Source organism: Cajanus cajan, chromosome 6 (genome assembly GCF_000230855.2).
Source record: "Cajanus cajan strain Asha chromosome 6, NIPB_CcT2T_4, whole genome shotgun sequence".
Lineage (NCBI taxonomy): Eukaryota > Viridiplantae > Streptophyta > Magnoliopsida > Fabales > Fabaceae > Cajanus > Cajanus cajan.
In genome coordinates this window covers 3,109,963-3,131,578 of record NC_138522.1, presented here as the reverse complement: position 1 = coordinate 3,131,578, position 21,616 = coordinate 3,109,963, and the positions used below count along the sequence as shown (strand labels likewise).

The window sequence follows — 21,616 nt, the reverse complement described above, 5'->3', positions numbered from 1 at the left end:
AAAACATTTTCGGAGGCTACAGAATTAAATATTATGGAAAATATTTTCTGGAATAAAAATTTTATTATTCCTAAAATACTATATTTTTGTTTTTAGTACAATTGTTATATTTTTTTTATCTCTCATTATATTTTTATTTATTTAATATTTTATTTTTATTTATATGTGCACATGAAATACATTTAGGAAAATGTCTGAGGTGAGGAATATATCAACCAATTGAACAACAAATAAGACTATGGACTATAGTGGTGTATTTAACACTAAAGAGGTAATTGAACAATCAATTATTTTTGTTAAGTTATCAATATATAATAATTGGTAGGTGCAATAAGCATGACACATCATCAAGAGTGATGGTCATCTCTCCTATTGGCAAGTGGAATGAGCTTGTCTCTGGATGCCATCACTCAACAAATGCAGACACAAGACCTTTATCCACCATCTGGTAGTTGCAAACTAGAAGTGATGCTAAGCCAGACTTATCTACCAATTTTTATATTTGGTGGTGCTTGATGACAAAACTTTTTACTTTTCTTCCATGATTGACAATCTTAAGCTCACCACGATCCTAATGTTTTATGATCTTGTCATTATAAAAGTTTATTAAACATCAAATTAAAAAAATCCAACAACATTAATTACCTCACCACTCCATAAGCAGGTTGCAACATGGTCTGAAAAATTCCTAAGGACCGACAAATCCTCAGGGCCTCCTAGAAACGACCTTGGTGCTTGAGGGTTTACAACACCATCTAACATGACCTCTTGAGGCTCCTCGTGATCATCGACTATAGGTACTTGAGCATTCACATGTTGCTTATCTTTTGTTAGTCGTTAACGCTTTCGTGCAACGCTACCACCTCTTGTTCGTGCCATAACTTCACATAACGATAGATGATCGATCAATTTCAAAATACAAAGACAATTGATCAATCAATTTCAAACACACAAACCCTATAAAGAATCCTAAAAAGAAATGTAAAGATGAGATACAATGTTAACAAAATAGAGAAACAATGAGCAATAATAAATTACAAACAATAAGAACAAAAGAATATAGAAGAAGGTGGAGATAGTGAGGAGAATTACTTGGAGGAAAAATGCATATGACCTTACACCTTTTCCTTTGACACTAAACCGTGAGCTTACAGTTTATAACAAAATAAAAAAAGAAGAAGATATTACAAAAACTAAAAAGGCTAGAAGAGGAGGTAGAGAGGTCGGATAAGAAAGTGATGAAGAAGAAAAGAAGAAAGGGGTAGAAAAGAAAGAAGATGGGGGGTGCGGGAAAAAGAAAGAAGAAGAGGGGTGTGGGGAAGAGAAAGAACAGAGGGTGCGAGGTGCGGGAAAAAAAGAAGAAGAAGAGGAGTGTCAGAAAGAGAAAGAAGAGGGGTGCGGAATGTCAGCAGGTGGTCTTGTAAGAGAAAGACTCTTACTTGTTCTATGGAAAGAAACACTAGTACAAAAATGACTTTTAAAATCGGGGTTTTAAAATCAGTCATAAGGTAGTCATTTTAAAAGTGACGCGGTGGCCTGTACTGCAACAGAACGACCCCAGAACGGCCCGTGCTGCAAGCAGAACAGCCTGTACTACTTTCAGTACGGCCCGTACTGCAAGCAGAACAGCCTGTACTACAAGCAGAACGGGCCGCACTGCAAGCAGAACGGGCCGCACTGCAAGCAGAACGGGCCGCACTGCAAGTAGAACGGGCCGCATTGCAAGCAGAACGGGTTGTTCTTCATGCAGAACGGGCCGTTCTTCTTGCAGAACGGCCCGTTTTGGTGCCGTTCCAGACTAAAGTTTTGACAAAGAAATCGGCCAGGAATGGATCGTATACTTCAAATTCCGAGTCAACAACCCTAACTCGAGCACTTATATAAAAGAAAATCATTGTAAAGAAGCTTTAGTATAAAGGATACTTACGAGTGTCAAATCCTTCACTGGCAAAAAGCCTTTCTTATGCTGGTTATGGTGGGGCTAGTCTTTTTTTTCTATTCAGAATGACTGTAAAAGTATATTCATATTACTCTTGAAAGTTGTTTGATGACATTGAGCGGAAAGAGGCTTTGGGAAGAAGAGGGGTGTGGGGTGTGGGGTGCGGGGAAGAGAGGTGTAAATTTAGGAATTTCATTTTTTTAAAGGGTAATTTAGACATTTTATAATTTTTTTTTTAAAAAAAGGGGTGTGTTTATACGAGAGTGGAGGTGTGTTTATCATCTGCCGAATTCAAATAGTTACTTGGGCTTTTTCATCAAATTGGAATCCAGTTATGAGTTATCCAGGCAAAACATAACTATGAGAATTCTAAGTGCATGTTTGGTTTTGCTTGAAAATTCACGATACTCCTTAAATTTATGTAAGTGACGTGCTATCAAAGATGTGCTAAGTGTGTCTTTAGATTGAATTATGGGGTTATCATTGTACCATCAATAAATGAGGGGTGTTGATACTTGATCTAATGTGTATGTATATACATTATTTAAATATTATGTCAGCGTTTTAAATAAATTTAATTTTTTATTTAAAAATTTTATATTATTTATTTTTAAATTCTTATTAATGTTTTTATAATTATATAGTAGCAACTTCTCTTCTTGTTCTTATTAAGGTTTCGATGTAGTTTTGTTTAAAGAGGAAATTTAACTTAAATTTGATCAAAGATTTACCACGTATGACTTCGGGAGAAGGGTAGTGGACAAAAATGACCTTGATGTACCTCACTCTCGTCTTCAATGGGGTCTATTCTTTTTGTTTTTTTTTTAGAGTATGCCAATATGATCTCAATGAGGTGTAGGACTTTGCATCTGACATTCTTTGGATTTCCCTCTTCGGGAGCCTACATCCCGATGTTTTTGTGCAATAAACCCCCTGCTCAAAGACTAGTGGTAGGTGGTCCCATAGAACTTTTGAAAAAGGGTAGTCTAGTGTGTAACAATGAAATGCGACGAACGACCCTCTGTGAATCTTTGATCAAATTTGAATTGGAATTCTTCCTCAAACAAAACCTCACTGAAACTCCAATAATAACAAGAAGGGATTGTTACCGTATAAGTATAAAAAATATTAATAAGAATTTTAAAATTAAAAAAAATTTAAGTCAAAAATTAAATTTATTTAAAAGATTGACATGATTTTTAAATAACGATGTGTACATACACATCAAATACAGTATCAAAACCCTTAATTTATCGAGGATACGATAAAACTTCTTTTGAATTATTTCTCCATATTATAATTTTATTGGTAAAAAATGTTTGCATTATTATTAACATGTATTTAGTGAATTGGGTTGTAATCAAAGATGATAATATTTTATAAAAGGTTTGGTATTGTCCGAGCTTTATCTAGACTAGGTCATATAGGCCTTTATTGAACAAACTTAATCTATTTTTATCCTTATTCTTAGTATTAAGTTCCAATTAATGAATGACAACGTTGAAATTTTTTTTAATTAAGATTAACAAAATTAAATAATGTTAACTTATTTTTTAATTAATGTATCAATTAATTATTTTTATTTTTATTAATATTCAAGTCCAGAAGAAATAATATTATAATAGAAAGAGAAATACTAGCGACAGCTTCTCTAATGTTTTCTTCAAAATAATATTTTCTATTATTATTAAATTAAAAGAGACTTATTAAATACAATATCAAATCCACTAAAATTTATCTTTACAACCCTTATAGCTCTCCTACCTCTCCAGCTAAAAATCCATGAAATCATGAGAAGGAGAGAGACAAGGAAAATATAAGCCAAAAACTACAGAGAGAAAAAAAAATGGAGAGATGTAGAGAGGATGAAAACGGAACAAGAGAATTACCAAAGAATATCCATATTTCTGAAATTTGTATTTTTAATAAACATCGATTAATAATAAAATAATATTAAAGATAAGATATTAAAAATGTGTTACTTAACATTTGTGGTGGAGATAAGCAAGCATAAGAAAAGCCAAAGGCGTCCAACAGATAAAAAGACAACGACCAATGACCTAAGAACCGGGAAATACTAGTGGAGTACACTGCTCCATGGCAGATCTCATTTGGAATCCAACTTTAATCACTAAGTGAAAATTAATGGTACCTTAAATCTTTAATCTCACACACACATTCATCGATGGACCAATAGTTTTAGGCTAAGAGCAATATATCAAGTAGGTATATAAATCAAGTTTAATGAATTCTATTGTCGGTATTTATATATATCAATTAATAAAAATGAAGTAATATATATAATAATTATTAAAAAATCAATAAATTTATTATATGTTATAATTAAATGATGATGATGATTTTTACGGTAGGTTGAGAGATAATTCAATTAGTAATAGATGTATTTTTTTGCAATCACTGCTTACATAAGAGGATAAAGAATTAAGAAGTTTTTCAGGATTTTATTTGACATGATTGATATGTGATCAACCAAATCAATACCATGATGACTCTTTTTTCATTTTGAATTTTAATAAAAAATTTGCTTCAAAATCAACACAAATGGGGACTCTTTGAAAAATCTAGACAAGTCAAGTTTTAACGATCTTCTTTAAAATCATCACAGGCAATGATTTCAAGGATTTGCAAGATATTGTGGTGTCTCAACTAATGTATATACAAAATTATTGGACATTTTATCACGATCTTCGTATCGAACATAAGATGGGATACAACTCTATTATTTGTGAGTCAAATTTAACGAATGAGTTATTGCTCATTAAGCAACGGTGTTGGTATTTCACTCATATGCTCCTCTAATTTCCAAAATTAGAGTTTTTCTCACTTTCCCTTAGGATATCTCCTTTAGACATAATTTATAAGGAGGGAGACAAATACGCTGATTGATCGACAAGATTAGGATCCAATTATTTTGATTAATTTTTTGCTTTGTCTAAGTGTCCAAGACAACTATCTATTTTTGTCCTTGTGGATGCTATAAGAACCTTGTACCTTAGGAGTAGTTATTTTTTTTCTTCTTTTATTACTTTTTCCATTGATAAAAAATGATTGAGTAAAACTATCTTACACAATCAATTCTTACTTTAGTAAACATATATACTCAAAAAGATTCTATGGTGATAGAGGTAAAGTTCATCCAATGGGCTACAGTTTGACAGGGAAAGTTCTACATCAAATTGTACACTACTAAGTTTTGATTAACCACTACATGGACAATGGTGGTTGGGTTGACGATCTTTAATATCATTAAGGGTAGATATACGAACTAGTCTAGCCTATTTAAAGGCTTGACCCGTGAAACCCACTGATCTGGAAAGCTATGCCAGCCACATGCCAGCACATGAGCCACATGCCAGCACATGCCAGTCACCATTGTCAACAATGACAACCACCGAATTTCTTTTTCCACAAAGCAACCACCACCCCCTCTGTTTTTCTAAATTGCCAGCTTCTATGATTTGTATTTTCTTTGTTTCTGATTCCTATAAATAGCTATCAATGTAAGCTCTCAAGGCACTGATCAATCAATATCATTTCTATTACTCAATTGAGTATTTTCTCTCTTAGAGAGTTCTTCCTTTGCATTCTGTGCCATTTTTGGTACCAGAGCAAGGTTCCGAAGCTTCCTACGCCTTTGGGTTTATTAGAAAAGAGATTTGGAACTTTCCGGTCGCCGGAAAATCCATTGGAAATTCGGCCAGCCCCGAAAACCCACCCTTAGAGGCCTTTTCTCGAAAAACCGACCCCGTAGAAGCGTCCGGAAGGTCCCAAAACCTTGGGAACGATAGTTTGTATCGCCGGAAACCACCCGGAAAGTCACCGGAAAATTCGTCGGAAAAGTTCGCCGGAAAATTTGACGGTCACCGGAATTTCTGGAGGTTGAAGACAAGCTGACGTCATCGCCACATAAGCGCCACGTCATCTTTAATCAGCCACTCAGGAGACGCCACGTATAAGTGGTCAACGTTGACTGAGAACCCTCATTTGCCACCTCTGACCAACCATATTCTGCCACGTGTCTTCAGTGTTGACTTTGACCAAAGTTTCATAATTTGCAAAAAAGCCCCTGTAAGTTTTGAAATTTCACTTTTACCCCTGTACTTTCTGAATTTATATTTTTGCCCCTAAACTTTCTAAAATTACAATTTAGCCCTTATATTTTCAAAATTCCAAAATTGCCCTTTTCTACAAAAACCATTTTACCCTAACCTAAATTCCCATATTACCCCTTTAACCTCTTAAATTACCCCTTTATTCCTATCCACCTTCACCATGGTTCGTGGAAAGCAAAACGATGTGACCATTCGAGATATCGAATTTGAGGAAATGAAAAGGCAACTGCGAGAGCTTCAAGAAACAGTTGCAAGTCAACGAGTTGAACTTGAACAGCTGAGGAATAAACCAAATCATGAGTCAGACAACAGTGATTCCTCATCTTCTTATTCCTCTAGAAGTCACCAAGTGTCAAGGACACAACAAACCAATCGTTTTCATAATTTCAAGGTAGATATACCTGAATTCGAAGGGAGATTACAACCTGACGAATTTATGGATTGGCTCCGAACGGTGGAAAGAATTTTTGACCTGCATGATGTTCAAGATAAACTCAAGGTCAAAATGGTGGCTATCCGATTGAAGAAGCATGCATCCATCTGGTGGGAGAATCTCAACAAGAAGCGTGAAAGAGCAGGGAAGGAAAAGATCAAATCTTGGGAGAAGATGAAGAAGAAACTCACAAGTAAGTTCTTACCTTTCCACTATAAGCAAGAAAACTATATGATGCTTCACAAACTGTCTCAACAGTCACACACAGTAGAAGAATATTCCCAGGAATTTGAGTTGTTAGTAATGAAATGTGACCTTAAAGATGACGAGGAACAAAAAATAGTTCGTTTTATTGGTGGACTAAACATTGAAATAGCCAACCAAGTCCAATTACAACAGTACCAGGACTTAGATGATGTAGTACAACTTGCCATCAAAATTGAAAAACAACTCTCCACCACTCTTCGAGACCAACCCTCCACATCCAAATACCCGTTCCGCCCTTCCTACTCTAAAAACCCTTATCAACCATCCTCATCCAAAAATCCTTTTTATAATAGTAAAGCCCAAAACACCCGGTCCAACACCTCCAAACTACCAGCCCAAAATACCAAAAACAACAACTCCAAACCTGCCCCACAATCCAAATCAACTATAAAATGTTTCAAATGTCAAGGCTTTGGACATATTTCTTCCGACTGTCCCAATCGAAAGGCTTTCACCATCATTGAAGAAGAACCACATGAATTATCAGAGGAAGAATCAGAAGCAGACATTGAACCTGTGTATGACGAAGACTGTACGCCTGCCGATCATGGAGAGCTATTAGTGGTAAGGCGAAGTCTGCACACAGCGCCAACAAAAGACGATCACTGGCTCAGGCACAACATCTTCCACACTCGTTGCACCAGTAATGGTAAAATCTGTGACGTCATCATAGACAGTGGAAGTTGTGAAAATGTAGTATCCAACTACATGGTGGAGAAACTCAAGCTGCCAACTCAAGTCCATCCACACCCATATAAACTTCAATGGCTCAATAAGGGAAGCGAAGTCAAGGTTTCCAAACAATGTCTTGTTTCATTTTCCATTGGTTCAAAATACAAAGACAAAGTTTGGTGTGACGTCATCCCCATGGATGCTTGTCACCTCCTCTTAGGAAGGCCATGGCAATATGATAGACGAGCTCAATTTGATGGCTACGCCAACACATATTCCTTCACCAAGGATGGAGAAAAGATCAAATTAGCTCCACTGCCTCCCGAAGAAACCAGTCAGGATAAAAAGAAAACAGTTCCCTTAGTTTCTTTAGTCACCAAGGTGCCTAAAGATGAGGTATGTAATCTGGAATTTATATTAGTACTTGAACAGAATTGTGGAACTAAACCTTCTGCAGAGATTGTTCAACTCTTATCAAAATTTCCAGATGTTGTTCCCAAAGAAATTCCTCCAGGACTACCGCCTATGCGTGACATACAACACGCCATAGACTTTGTACCAGGAGCCGTGATCCCTAACAAGCCTGCATACAGAATGAGCCCTCAGGAACATGCAGAGGTACAAAAGCAGGTTGAAGGATTATTGAAAAATGGTTTGATTCAAGAGAGTGTCAGTCCTTGTGCTGTCCCTGTTATTCTAGTTCCAAAGAAAGGTGGAACTTGGAGGATGTGCATGGACAGTAGAGCTGTGAACAAGATCACCATCAAATATCGCTTTCCAATACCACGGCTCGATGACATGTTGGATCAACTTCATGGCGCCACTATCTTTTCAAAGATTGATCTTCGCAGTGGCTACAATCAAATCAGAATTAGACCAGGTGACGAATGGAAGACTGCTTTCAAAACCCGAGATGGTCTATACGAATGGACAGTCATGCCGTTTGGATTGTCCAATGCTCCCAGTACTTTCATGCGACTGATGAATCAGGTACTAAGGCCTTTCAATGGAAAATTTTTAGTCGTTTACTTCGACGATATCCTGATTTATAGCAAAAGCAAGGAGGAGCACTTGAAGCACTTACAGAAGGTGTTAGAAGTTCTACGGGAGCAGAAACTCTATGCCAACCTTGAGAAATGCTCATTTTTAACCAATGAAATTATATTCCTTGGTTATATTGTTTCTAGTGACGGTATCAAGGTGGACCCCAGCAAAGTCGAGGCGATTAACAGTTGGCCAATTCCTCAATCCATTCACGATGTCCGAAGTTTTCATGGATTGGCTTCTTTTTATCGCAGGTTCATCAAGAACTTCAGCACAATTGCAGCTCCACTCACCAACTGTATCAAAGGTGATAAATTCCAATGGTCAGAACAAGCTCAGGAAAGCTTCAATGAATTAAAGCACCACCTGACCAATGCTCCAGTATTGGCCCTTCCTAATTTTGATCAAGTGTTTGAAGTAAATTGTGATGCTTCTAACATTGGTGTTGGTGCAGTTCTTAGCCAGGAAGGCCAACCAATAGCTTTCTTCAGTGAAAAGCTAAATGATGCAAAGCTAAAGTACTCGACCTACGACAAGGAGTTCTATGCCATTGTACGAGCACTTCAGCACTGGAGTCATTACCTGCTTCCCAAAGAATTCATTCTTTACTCTGATCACGAGGCTCTCAAGCATTTGAGTTCACAACAAAAGATCAACCGCAGGCATGCTTCATGGGTTGAGTTCCTTCAAGCCTATCCATTCCTGATCAAACACAAGTCAGGAAAGCAGAACTCTGTTGCTGATGCCCTAAGCCGACGTCATTTCTTGCTCACTACTCTGCAAACAAAAGTCATTGGCTTCGAGACCGTCAAGGAATTATACCAAGACGATCCAGATTTCAACATTGTTTGGAAGTCTACCGAAGATCAGCCATTCCAACATTACCATCGTCATGAAGGTTTTCTATTTAAAGACAACGTTTTATGCATTCCTCGTTGCTCTTTAAGAGAAGCCATTATCTGGGAAGCACACGATGGAGGATTATCAGGACATTTTGGTAGAGATAAGACTGTATCTATCATCAAGGAGAATTTTCACTGGCCTAAGCTGGAGAGAGATGTCATTCGCCACATTCAACGTTGCAGAATCTGTCACCTAGCTAAATCCAAAAGCCAAAACACTGGCCTTTACTTACCATTACCGGTACCAGCTGCACCCTGGGAAGACATCAGCATGGATTTTGTCCTAGGACTTCCACGAACCCAAAGACAAAAAGATTCTGTTATGGTGGTTGTGGACAGATTTTCGAAGATGGCACATTTCGTTCCATGCCAAAAGACTAACGATGCCGTTAATATTGCTGATTTATATTTCAGGGAAGTTGTTCGCCTACACGGAATTCCTAAAACCATCACTTCAGATAGAGATGTTAAATTTCTGAGTCACTTTTGGAGAACTCTATGGAAAAAGATGGGTACGAAGTTGCAGTTCAGTAGTGCTAGCCATCCACAGACAGATGGTCAAACAGAGGCTATCAACAGGCTACTAGGTAACTTACTACGCAGCTTTGTAGGTAAAAATCTTCGCCATTGGGATCAGATTCTAGCTCAAGTGGAATTTGCCTACAACAATTCCACTAATCAAGCTACTGGTAAATGTCCTTTTGAAATCGTCTACGGTGCACGACCTCTTACCCCTTTAGACTTGGTTCCGTCTTCAGACAAGAGTCAATTCAGCGCTGATGCTGACCAGAGAGCCAAAGAAATTAAACAGCTTCATGAGCAAGCCAGAATTAGGATTGAAAAGCAAAATGCAAAGTACAAAGCTCAACGAGACAAGCACCGGAAGCAACAGGTATTCAAGGAAGGCGATCTAGTGTGGATTCATTTGCGGAAAGAAAGGTTTCTAAAACAGTCCAATGCCAAGCTGTCGCCACGAGCTGATGGTCCATTCCGCGTAGTCCAGAAGATTAATGACAATGCCTACAAGATCGAGCTACCAGGTTCTTACGGTGTTTCTGCTACATTTAATGTTGCAGACCTTTCACCCTACTTCGATGAGGAAGACGCTTAGACTCGAGGACGAGTCTTTTCCAACCCCGGGAGAATGATCTGGAAAGCTATGCCAGCCACATGCCAGCACATGAGCCACATGCCAGCACATGCCAGTCACCATTGTCAACAATGACAACCACCGAATTTCTTTTTCCACAAAGCAACCACCACCCCCTCTGTTTTTCTAAATTGCCAGCTTCTATGATTTGTATTTTCTTTGTTTCTGATTCCTATAAATAGCTATCAATGTAAGCTCTCAAGGCACTGATCAATCAATATCATTTCTATTACTCAATTGAGTATTTTCTCTCTTAGAGAGTTCTTCCTTTGCATTCTGTGCCACCCACATTTTATCCAAGTCAGACAAGCCCATTCCACAAAATAAATGATTTTTTTTTCCAGCCTGAATCCGCCAAAACCGACGAATAATGCATATAATTATAAGAACAAAAATCTTTTAATGTTAAGCTAAAATTCATCAAACTAAATTTTAACAACATTTAGAATGGTCTTAAACACCAAATATTAAAATGTTAAAACTAAAAATATTATCAATATTTATATAATAATATCAAACTTTCAATAATAAAAGTATCAAAATATCTTTAAAATAATATAAATGACAAATATACATAAACTAAACATAGTTTTAATATCATAATAATTTAAAAAATTAAATACACAACCAAATATTAAAGTCTTAATATATAAAAAATTAATTAATAAAGTTTGCAGGTAGTTTACTAGTCCGTAGATTAAGTTTACAAAATCCATAGACTTCACGGATCGGACTTAAAAGAGGTCCGTGCATTCAAATCCATCTACCCACTCCTAAATTTCATTAATTCCGATAGCATTTGAAAAAAACAAAAAAAACATTGATGATATTGTCAAAGATAACAACACCATTACAACATTTTGACTAAATGTGTCACTACCCAAGGTAACACCATATAATTTATTAATAAAAAAGGATTAATTCATAAAATATATAGTAATTAATAAAATACAAATTATTTTAATATATATATATATAAGTGTAACTAATTAATAAGTAATAATTTATTACATTAAAAATTTATAATGTTTTTAAATTTTAAATTAAAAATAAATTTGTAAAAAAATTAAATTTAAAATTTAAAAAAATTATTACATATTTAATAATTTTTAATAAAAAAATTATTAAAAAAAATATATCCCTACAAGGGACAATAACACTGGAAGAATAAAAAAAAGAAAAAAATAGTCTCCATTGATGGAAAACGACAATATTTAATAAAATAAAATAAAATAGACCCTCCACTTAGGGATAATAACACTAAAAGGTAAAAAAAAATCCCCTACTTAAGAGCAACAACACTTGTTAAATATATAGTAAAAACAATGCTAGAGTTAAATGTGTCAATAGTAATCTCGCACGTGACTTCAACGTCATTAATACCACGTCTCATGCCACTCTTCAAGACATTTTTTTTTCCTTACATTACATGGTATGGGTGTTACTAGATTTACCAGCATCACCTATGATTAATCACCCCAAAATAAGAAAAAAATTGAAAATACTCACATTCCAATAACAAGTTTTTATAATGACTATAGTTCACAAAAAAAAAAAACCTATAATGGTCTACTCACTAAAATGACTAAGAACACATAAATTATTTTAACATTTAATTACAAAACAGTGTAATAAAAATTTAATTATAAAACACTTTTATAATTATAACATATGTAATAAATATTTACTTTATACAGTGACATTGATGGTACAGTATTTATAAGAAAAGATTCTTATGATAATTGTAAATATAATAAATTATTAAATATTTAGATATTCTTTTACACTAATTTAAATTTATGCATTTATAAAAATATATTATATGATTGTTTAAATTTATATAACAAAGTATTATATATTTTTAAATTTGATAGACTTAATTTACATTAAAAAATTTGATTTAATAATTTTATCATTAAAATTTAATGTAAATAATTAACCTATTTAAATATAAAGTTATTTTTTTTTTAAATTTCTATGTAAAAAGTAATATTTTATTTTTAGTAAAAAAAATAACTCTAAAAATTCCATACTATAATGCGTTCAAATAAGTCCTATAAGTCAATAATTCTATCATATTTAGTTTAGGAGTAAACTCCATATATAAGTGGAGAAAATAGAAATTCAAAAACCTTGATAAAAGGAATGATGTGATGTGTGAAAACTGGAAAGGAAGAGAAAAAAGTAAAGTAAAATGTGTATAAATTGAGTGTCACTCCATTTAGAAATCTTATCCCACTAGTATTTTCGCATAAATTCTCTTCTCATCAAAACCTTATTCTTCCCACAACACTTCAACCATAGAAGAAAAAGGAAGAACACATCACTCTTCCATGGTTTCCGACCAAGTTTCACCGTAAGTACTCACTCTCCTCACCACTCACCAACACTCCACTGATAATTCCCCACCCACTCCAACTATTTAAAAAAATCTCTGCACTTCAAATTAAATAATACCTAAAAACTTCCAAAATAAAAATAAAATAAAGAAGAAAAAAAAGGCACCACAATTAATAATTAATAATTATACTAACCTGGCACGATGTCAGATTCGAGACGAGCGAGATGGTGGCAGCGTTCGTGGCGTCGACGCCGCTGTTGTCGGAGTCGTGGAGGCTGTGCACCTCGGCGGCGGCCACCGCGCCACGGAATTTCGTGACGGAGGGTGGCGGCGGCGTGGTGTACGTGGCGTTCCCCGGCGTGGAAATGGTGGCGGCGTCGACGGAGTCGAACTGGAGGAAGTTGGTGGCGTTCGATAGTATCGGTGACGTGGCAGTGTTCTCGGCGCGTCGCAACAAGGAAGGCCATGAGCCTGTGATGGTGCACGCTGGGATGCTCAATCTCTTCTCCACCGTTTTCGACCCATTCCGAAATCAGGTTTCTCCGTTTCCAACTCTCATGCATAAATATATCCGTATCTAATATAAAAGAAATATATTTTAGTAATTAGTCGCGACGAGGATTGAACTTAGGTTCTCATGTTTTAACTACTTTAATTCCTTTCCATTCAACCATTAGAATAATCTAGTGGTTAATTAATCGTTTGATTATCATTTTTTAATAAATTATTATATTTCTTAAATATAAAAAAAATCTTATATTTTTTTTGAATAATTATTTATAATTTTTAATATTTATTTGTGTATAATTATTAAAGACATGAAATACTCGATCCATCTACTATTGTATTAACAATATATAATAATTTATCATCAAGTAATTCAAGTTCGTATGAAAATAAATCAGATTAAGAGAGAACATGTTTAAATAAATTTCAAGAAATATTAATAAAAAAGTTAATTTCAACAAATTGTAGGTATTCTTAACTTTTTTTTTGACCAATTAAAAAACTAAAATATGTAGAAATTAATTAAAATAATAAACGCATGGCATTATATATATTTCTAGAAGCATCTTTAAGACTTTGTTTTTGGCCCATTTTTCATTATTGTCTTTGGCATCGTCCGTGATACATATATATGCTTGTTCTTGTTCTTGTATGATATATTTTCACGAGCTTAATTATTAAACATGTGGGAACCATTTTCAATGACAAACTGACATCGACGCTCATTATTTTTTCCACTTTCTATCGCATTAAGTCATATGTCTTATTGTATATTCACTTCTCTGTCTTGCATCTTCTTTAATTACCTCTCATTGTGTACATATCAAATAAGTGAGGTGTGAACTGTGCACCAGTCCTTTGTGTTTTGATAGAAAAATAATACTATGACGATGTAAATCGTAAATAGTTAAATTATGTTTTTTATTTTTATTTTTTTGTTGTTATCTAATTTTAGTCTTTATTTTAAAATAAAGATGTTTAATTTTTTAATTTTCAAAATTATAAAATTTCAGTCTTACTATCAATGTGATAGTTATAAAATACACAAAAAAAATGTGATATTTAGAGAAATAAGAGAAAAATATGTAAACAAATATTTTATTTATATTTATCTTAACAAGTAATTAGTATTTTTAGTATTTATTTTATTTATAAAATCTCACTTGTATTTATTTTTATTTTTTTTTATATCTAAATGCTATATCACTAATACTTATAGATTATGAGTCAATAATAAAACTTAACCATGGTCAACATAATCATGTTGGATATATACGGTAAACAATAAGTTTATATAAGTAAAATTGCACTTTTATGTTTTAGAATTTTTCTCAATCTCATTTTATTTCTCTATCTCAAAATAGAGAAACATTTATTCTCATTAATTTTTAAAACATGAAATTATTTTAAGAGATATTCTATAACTTATTTTCCTTCTTGAAAATCATATATATCGTCTACCACATGTATCGTTTATGAAACATAATCATGTTTGACCCTCAAAATCGTATGAAGTTTTTTTTTTTTAATAATATTTTTGACACCAAAAATCCTATGAATTTTAACTACCAAAAACAGGAAAATATCGAATAGCGTGATTCTATTAATGTAAAACCCAATAGCATGATTCTATTGATATCAAATGCAACTGAAATGAATATAATTGGAATATTGAATAAGAATAACATTAATCAGCATTGCACATCATTGAATAACGTTTTTCCGGCAATAATTTTTATTTTATTGTTTATATCCTTTTTTATTTTGTTATTATATGATAACAATGACGTTAGTTATAACATTTTTTTTTCTTATTTTTTTCATTCTTTTCTATCTTTCATGATCCTTCCTCCTTTTCTATACACTGAAAAAGTATGTATCCACTTTTTTTTTTCCTTCTTCTTTTGAATAGTTATATTTATATTCTTTATTTTCTCTTCTCTTCTCTCTCGCTCCCTCCCTTATCACAATAACTTGTTATATTTATTATTCTCTATTTTTTAATCTTTGTTTCTTTCTCCTCCTTATTACACTCTAAAAGGAGCATGACAACATTTTCCTTTTTTTTTGGAAAGGGTTCTCAGCGTCGTTAACAGAAAAAATGGCATTCTATATGACGGTTTATGTTACGAGATTGTTGGGTCGTGCGACTCTTTTCCTGAACTAGACTCAGATTATCCATAGAATAAGAAGTCAGTCTTGAAGAAAACGATAAAACTGAAAGGTAAAAAGAAAAAGGTTTAAGCCTAAAAAGTGACATGATAAACATTATATATATTGGGGTTACCATTAGAAATAAATAAATGAATAGCTTATTCAAAAGTAGGTTGAAATTACACTAAAAAGTATAGAAAAATGCATTATTACATTTTTGTATATAAAATATTTTTGATTCCTTAACATCTCATTTCGCTTTCACACCTATCACCATGTGTGCATCCCCCCTTTTCGTGTGGTGGACCTATTAAGCTGTGAAAATGAGTGCGACTGAGAAAAAAAAAATAAAGCAAAGAAGAATATACGGAATATGATAGAAAAAATTAAACAAATTCCCACCATAGAACCTTAATGACTTTTTTTTTTTTTTTTGGTTATTAGTCACAATTGATAAGATATAAAATATAAAAAAAAAACATTAATTTTTACGAAATTGAGCGATCTCATACAGATTGTAGTTAACTTAAGCCAAAGCTTGTAAAAATAACCCAATAACCCTAATCGTTCTAATTTTTTGAGGTTGCATATCAATTATCAATAATAACTTATTAATTACACTATAGTTTGCTATTTTTTCAACATTCTTTCCCCTCTACGTACAATATTTATATTTCAAAGGAACCGATTATTGTCAATCCAACGAACTAGGCAATGAGTGCAACCAATACCAATTGTCTCTTCGTTATCATTTGAAATCAATCAAGTTTCTGAAGAATAACGTCCTTAAATTGGACTTGAGTCTTGGTCGCGAAAACATTTACCTGTCGTGTCCGTTAGTATTACGGTGACATCACCCGGTGTTTGATTCGAGAAATTATTGATTTTATTGTCCTTTTTTTAGACTCTAATATAAAGTGTAGGGTACATAAAACAAAGAAGAATTTTGCCGTGTGCAGTGCTCCCTGGCTAAAAGCCACAAGTTTGTGCCAAACATGGGTCCCCTTAAAAAGCTCTCAATATAATTTTCGCCATTTATAAGTACTACCAACCAAGCCATTATGAATGTGTGTACAAAGCATAAATATTTTTGTAGTAGTCCAAGTCCAATTTCTCTTAAAATGTTTAGATTATTGAAATAAATTTTATATCTTTCAATAAGGTTATTTTTTGCATAAAAAAATTAAACTGTTATCGATATGTTTAAGAGATTTATTTATCTATCAACTATGGTAAATTTTGTTGGTTAACTAAGTCATTATGATAGAGACACCGCTTAACATTATTCTACTTTGAAATTGGAGACTCACACTTAATTTGATGTAACAATTATTTGCCTCCGCCATCCTGTAGACAAAAAGACTTCAAGTAGGATCAATTTTTGGAGTCAATGCTAGAAATGATGAACCATCCATTATTCCTAATTAATATCTTCATCGTCATTATATAATGTGGGTATATTAATAGGAGAAAATCGCCACGATTGACTTGTGAAAGCTGAAAATATATATGATTGATATTTGTTTTTTTTTTATAATAATATTATTGATACAAAATATGTACTTATTTTATGCATGACTAATCTCTACCAAAAATATCATTAATATTACTCTATCATATTTTTTATTTATTTATTAAATTTTGAGCCAAAGATGTTACTTCGAATATTTTTCAGGAACTAATAAAAGAATGAGACTTCTTTTAAGTCAATGAAGAACATGATCAATATTATTACAAAAGAAAAAGACACAAGTTAAATTATTGGGCCACAAAAAATATAGTAGGCCCTCCTGTACTTTTTTTGTATATTTTAATGGATGTAAATTAAAAATAAACCAATAAGAATTCAATTAGAATATGATGATAGTATAAAAATATTTTTTATATATGAATTTAATCATAAAGTTTAATGTAATTAAAAGTTGTTAAGTTATGTAATAATTACTTTAAAATTCATATTTAAAATAGTTTCTAATCGATTAATAATATAATTTTGTATAGTTTTTGTGTGTCAAAGTTAAACTCATAATATCTAACAAAGATGTTAAAGGAAGTATTTTGTGTGTGCAACAAAGATATCCTAGCTGAGGCATGTCAAAAATCATTCCATCTCATTAACTTGACTCAACTATATTTTTTTTTTAATATATATTTAAGATTTTAGAAATTTAATCTAATTTATTTTAAAAATAACTTTAAATTATACTTTATGTTATTTTTTTTTGAATTTATACTCTATTTAATAATTATATAATAATAATGAACTTTTTGACTTAATTGATAACATTTTTCATAAAATGAAAATATATTTATAATATGATTATATATTTTAAAATATATACTAAAAAATTGTCTAGTTTTTATTTCCTATTTTTCTACAACTTAGCTATATAATATTAAAATTATATACCATCTTAATAAATAAAGGTCGGCTCAATTTTATCTTGTACAATATCTAATATTGACCAGTCAATTTTCAATTAAATTTGTGCTAATATATTCAATTAACACCCTTATAATAGGAGGTTAGTGTATAAAAATCGTTAAGATGACTTTTGTCTATAAAAAAATGATATACACGACTAAAAATGAAATGGGTCTACAGATTTAAAAGACAACTATTTGTCAATAATGCTAAACTCAGAAGGATTTGCTCCTTTAATTTTTTTTTTTTAAGTAAAGAGACAAAATAATCTATACATACATTAATAGTATAAAGAATTTCTACGTCGTTTTTTAATTAGTGTATTAACTTCAACGATAATTACTTTACGAATTATATTTATCATCAACTTTAATTGGTTGACAATGTGAAACATTTTATACTTCGGTACGTGAAAATTAAACTCTTTAATAAATTATAAAATGTTAATATTTAATTTATCGAGTTTTTAGTTTAATTTTCATACATTATGCATGTAATTTTTTTTATAGTCAATTAATTAAAACTTATTCTACATAATGTTAAAAAATAATTTATCACTGCTAGTGAGCTGATTTCCCCTCATCAATTATAATTTATGTTAAAGTGGGGCAGTGAGCTTTTTGGTCTACATAATTAATTACAAATATATACAGCATCAGTCGTTACTTTTAATTTATTCAAAAAAGTCGTTACTTTTTATTTCATATTTTGGCAGCAACAGCCAACAAGACTGCATAGAGTCCAATAGTCGGAGAGTCACATCCTAGTGTCCTACAAACCTAGACCACATCCTACAAATATGAATTAAATTAAGTACATGTAATAACTATTTTGCAATTTTTTTTAATAATTTAGAATCCAAATATGTACATATAATAATGTTTAATTAAAATAACATTGTTGTATTTCCCATATCCATATTACAATCTTAGAATACTTTTTTGGGAGCACCAGCTACACTCTATCTAATAATAATAAAAAATATATGAGAAAGAATGTTTTAGTTTTGGTTACATAGTTACATTTGTTTTCCTAGAATCTTAATCCTGACTAACTGTAGTGTAACCATTTCAGATGTTGACAATGCTTGGAAACACCAACACCAAATCAATTGTTATAACCGGTCACTCCATTGGAGGAGCCACAGCCTCTCTATGTGCCCTTTGGCTATTGTCCTACCTCCACCACATATCTTCCTCTGTGTCAGTCTTATGCATCACTTTTGGTTCACCATTGCTAGGGAATGGCTCTTTCTCACGTGCCATTCTCAGAGAAAGATGGGCTGGTAACTTCTGCCATGTAGTCTCAAAGCATGACATAATGCCAAGGCTACTCTTTGCTCCCATAACCCCTTACACTGCTCAGCTAAACTTCCTTCTTCAGTTTTGGCAACTGTCCATGACTGTTCCAGGCTTTCGAAATCTTGCAGTTCCAATTTCTGACCAACTGAAAGAGTTGTTCAACTTTGTGAACCGTTGCTTGGATGCAGCCACACAAGAGGGAGAAGGGTCTGCACCTGTTTTGTTTCACCCATTTGGAAGCTACCTTTTTGTTTCCTCAGAAGGAGCAGTGTGTGTGGATAGTTCAACTGCTGTTATAAAGATGATGCATTTGATGTTTGCATCAGGTTCTCCAGCTTCTAGTTTTGAGGACCATCTAAAATATGGAGACTATGTTAAGAAATTGTCTTTGCAATTCTTGCACCAGAAAGATTCCGTGCAGGGGAACATTCCTGATTCAAGCTATGAAGCAGGACTTGAATTGGCAGTTCAGTCTTCAGGTTTAGCAAACCAGGTAAATGTACTATCTTGTCACATCACTACGGAGAAGTTATCGCTTGGTTTCGACCACCATGGTCCTCATTAATATCTATGTGATCGTAGTCAAGTTTTATTAAAGTTATTCTTTAATTAGAATTACAATTTTATATCGATAATACACATTAATATTAATGAAATCATTTATTGTACATATTATCAAAGTGAAGCTCTAATTCTAGTAGGAAAATATCATCAACGATACTGCATGAACACATGGTGATTCAGGACCAAGCTATAACTTCTCCACCACACTTCGTGATGTTTCTTCATCTCTCTCTCTCTCTTTTTATTTATTTTTTTATTTTTTTATTTTTTTATTTTTTTAAGTAAACACCAAAATGTCAATTTATTGAACATGAATTGAGAATGTAGCATGATGCATGAGTACTTTTGTCTTTGCACTAACATTGTATTATTATTATTATTTATTAGCTACACATGATTCATATATAGTTTCCACTAGAAGAAAGGAGATTTCATTACTATCATTCTAATCTATATAGGAATTGGATATTGAACCTGCCAAGGAGTGCCTTAAGATGACAAGGAGAATGGGTCCTTCACCAACCATGAATGCTGCGATCTTAGCAATTACATTATCAAAGGTTGTGCCTTATAGGGCCGAAATACAATGCTACAAAGCTTGGTGTGACCAGCAAGTTGATCAAATGGGGTACTACGACTTGTTCAAGAGTAGAAGGAGCATTTCCAAAATGGCCATGAAAGTCAACATGAACCGTCACAAACTTGCCAGGTTCTGGAACAATGTGATTGAAATGTTGGAGAGAAATGAGCTTCCTCATGATGTGGCAGTGAGAGAAAAATGGGTCAATGCTTCACAGTTCTACAAACTCCTAGTTGAGCCACTAGACATTGCAGAATATTATGGTAAGGGCACGCACACAACCAAGGGACATTACATAGAGCATGGCAGAGAGAGGAGATATAAGATTTTTGATAGGTGGTGGAAGGATAAAATGGCAACCATGGAAGAAAATAATGAGAGGAGGAGCACGTTTGCAAGTTTGACTCAAGATTCATGCTTTTGGGCAAGGGTGGAGGAAGCAAGAGAGTGGTTGAATAGTGTTAGAAGTGAGATTGACACAAGCAAGGTGGCTTTGCTGTGGGATAACATTGAGAAATTTGAGAAGTATGCTATGGAACTTATTGATAACAAGGAGGTGTCACAAGATGTTCTTGCTAGGAACTCAAGTTATAGTACATGGGTGGAAGACTTGAGAGGACTGAGGGAACTCAAAGCAAAGGTGAAGAGGTTCCCACACGACTTTAACCCATTTCTGGATGGGGAAGTAATTCCTTAGTGATTTTAGATGAAATCAATAAATAAGCTTAACTCTGTAATATTATGCCTATGAACTACTTGTTTGCAAAATAACTTGTGTGCTTATGTTTTGGATGTTGAACCCGGCTATGCTTCACAGAATGCTGTGTTTAAAAGGGTTGGAAACTTGAAGATGATGTACTGAAGCATGCTGATGTAGAACACCATTATAATGTAATGCAAGGCCCTGATTTGCTTAAATAATGTCTTGATACTTACGAGTTGAGACAATTCCTTTATAAGTCTAAACTGAAGCATGCTGATGTAGAACCAATGCTATTTTCTTAAAAAAATATTTTTTATATTTTGTAATTCTAACTTTTGAAACTATTCATCAACTTTCTTTCATTTAATTACAATATGCTATTTGTTTTATTTATTTTTATTTTTTATCGAGTGACCCATTGACCTAATCCAAACCAAATCAATTAACACCGATTGATTTAAATATAATTATCTCCTAAATTTGAACTAATGCGATCCGTGT

The 21,616-nt window shown here is 33.1% G+C and overlaps 1 protein-coding gene and 1 long non-coding RNA gene across 2 annotated transcripts; one reads left to right on the top strand and one right to left on the bottom strand.

Annotated features, from left to right (window-relative positions):
- Window positions 1-287: 287 nt before the first annotated feature.
- On the bottom strand, window positions 288-13,216 carry LOC145958908 (uncharacterized). Its single transcript, XR_014434463.1, has 2 exons — window positions 13,075-13,216; window positions 288-881 (listed from the first exon to the last, which is right to left on the bottom strand). It is a non-coding gene; the product is annotated as an uncharacterized LOC145958908 (long non-coding RNA).
- Window positions 12,740-21,333, top strand: LOC109814863 (lipase-like PAD4). Its single transcript, XM_020379379.3, has 4 exons — window positions 12,740-12,896; window positions 13,090-13,417; window positions 19,042-19,761; window positions 20,291-21,333. Exons 1-4 carry the CDS (start codon window positions 12,874-12,876, stop codon window positions 21,107-21,109), a joined length of 1,890 nt encoding a protein of 629 aa, XP_020234968.1. The 5' UTR covers window positions 12,740-12,873; the 3' UTR covers window positions 21,110-21,333.
- Window positions 21,334-21,616: the final 283 nt, after the last annotated feature.

What these genes read in the sequence shown, in the direction of transcription:
- LOC109814863 (XM_020379379.3), top strand. Translation starts at nt 12,874, where the DNA reads ATGGTTTCCGACCAAGTTTCACC. An exon ending in GTTTCCGACCAAGTTTCACC is followed by an intron (nt 12,897 to 13,089) that starts GTAAGTACTCAC and finishes GCACGATGTCAG; the next exon opens with ATTCGAGACGAGCGAGATGG. An exon ending in TCGACCCATTCCGAAATCAG is followed by an intron (nt 13,418 to 19,041) that starts GTTTCTCCGTTT and finishes TAACCATTTCAG; the next exon opens with ATGTTGACAATGCTTGGAAA.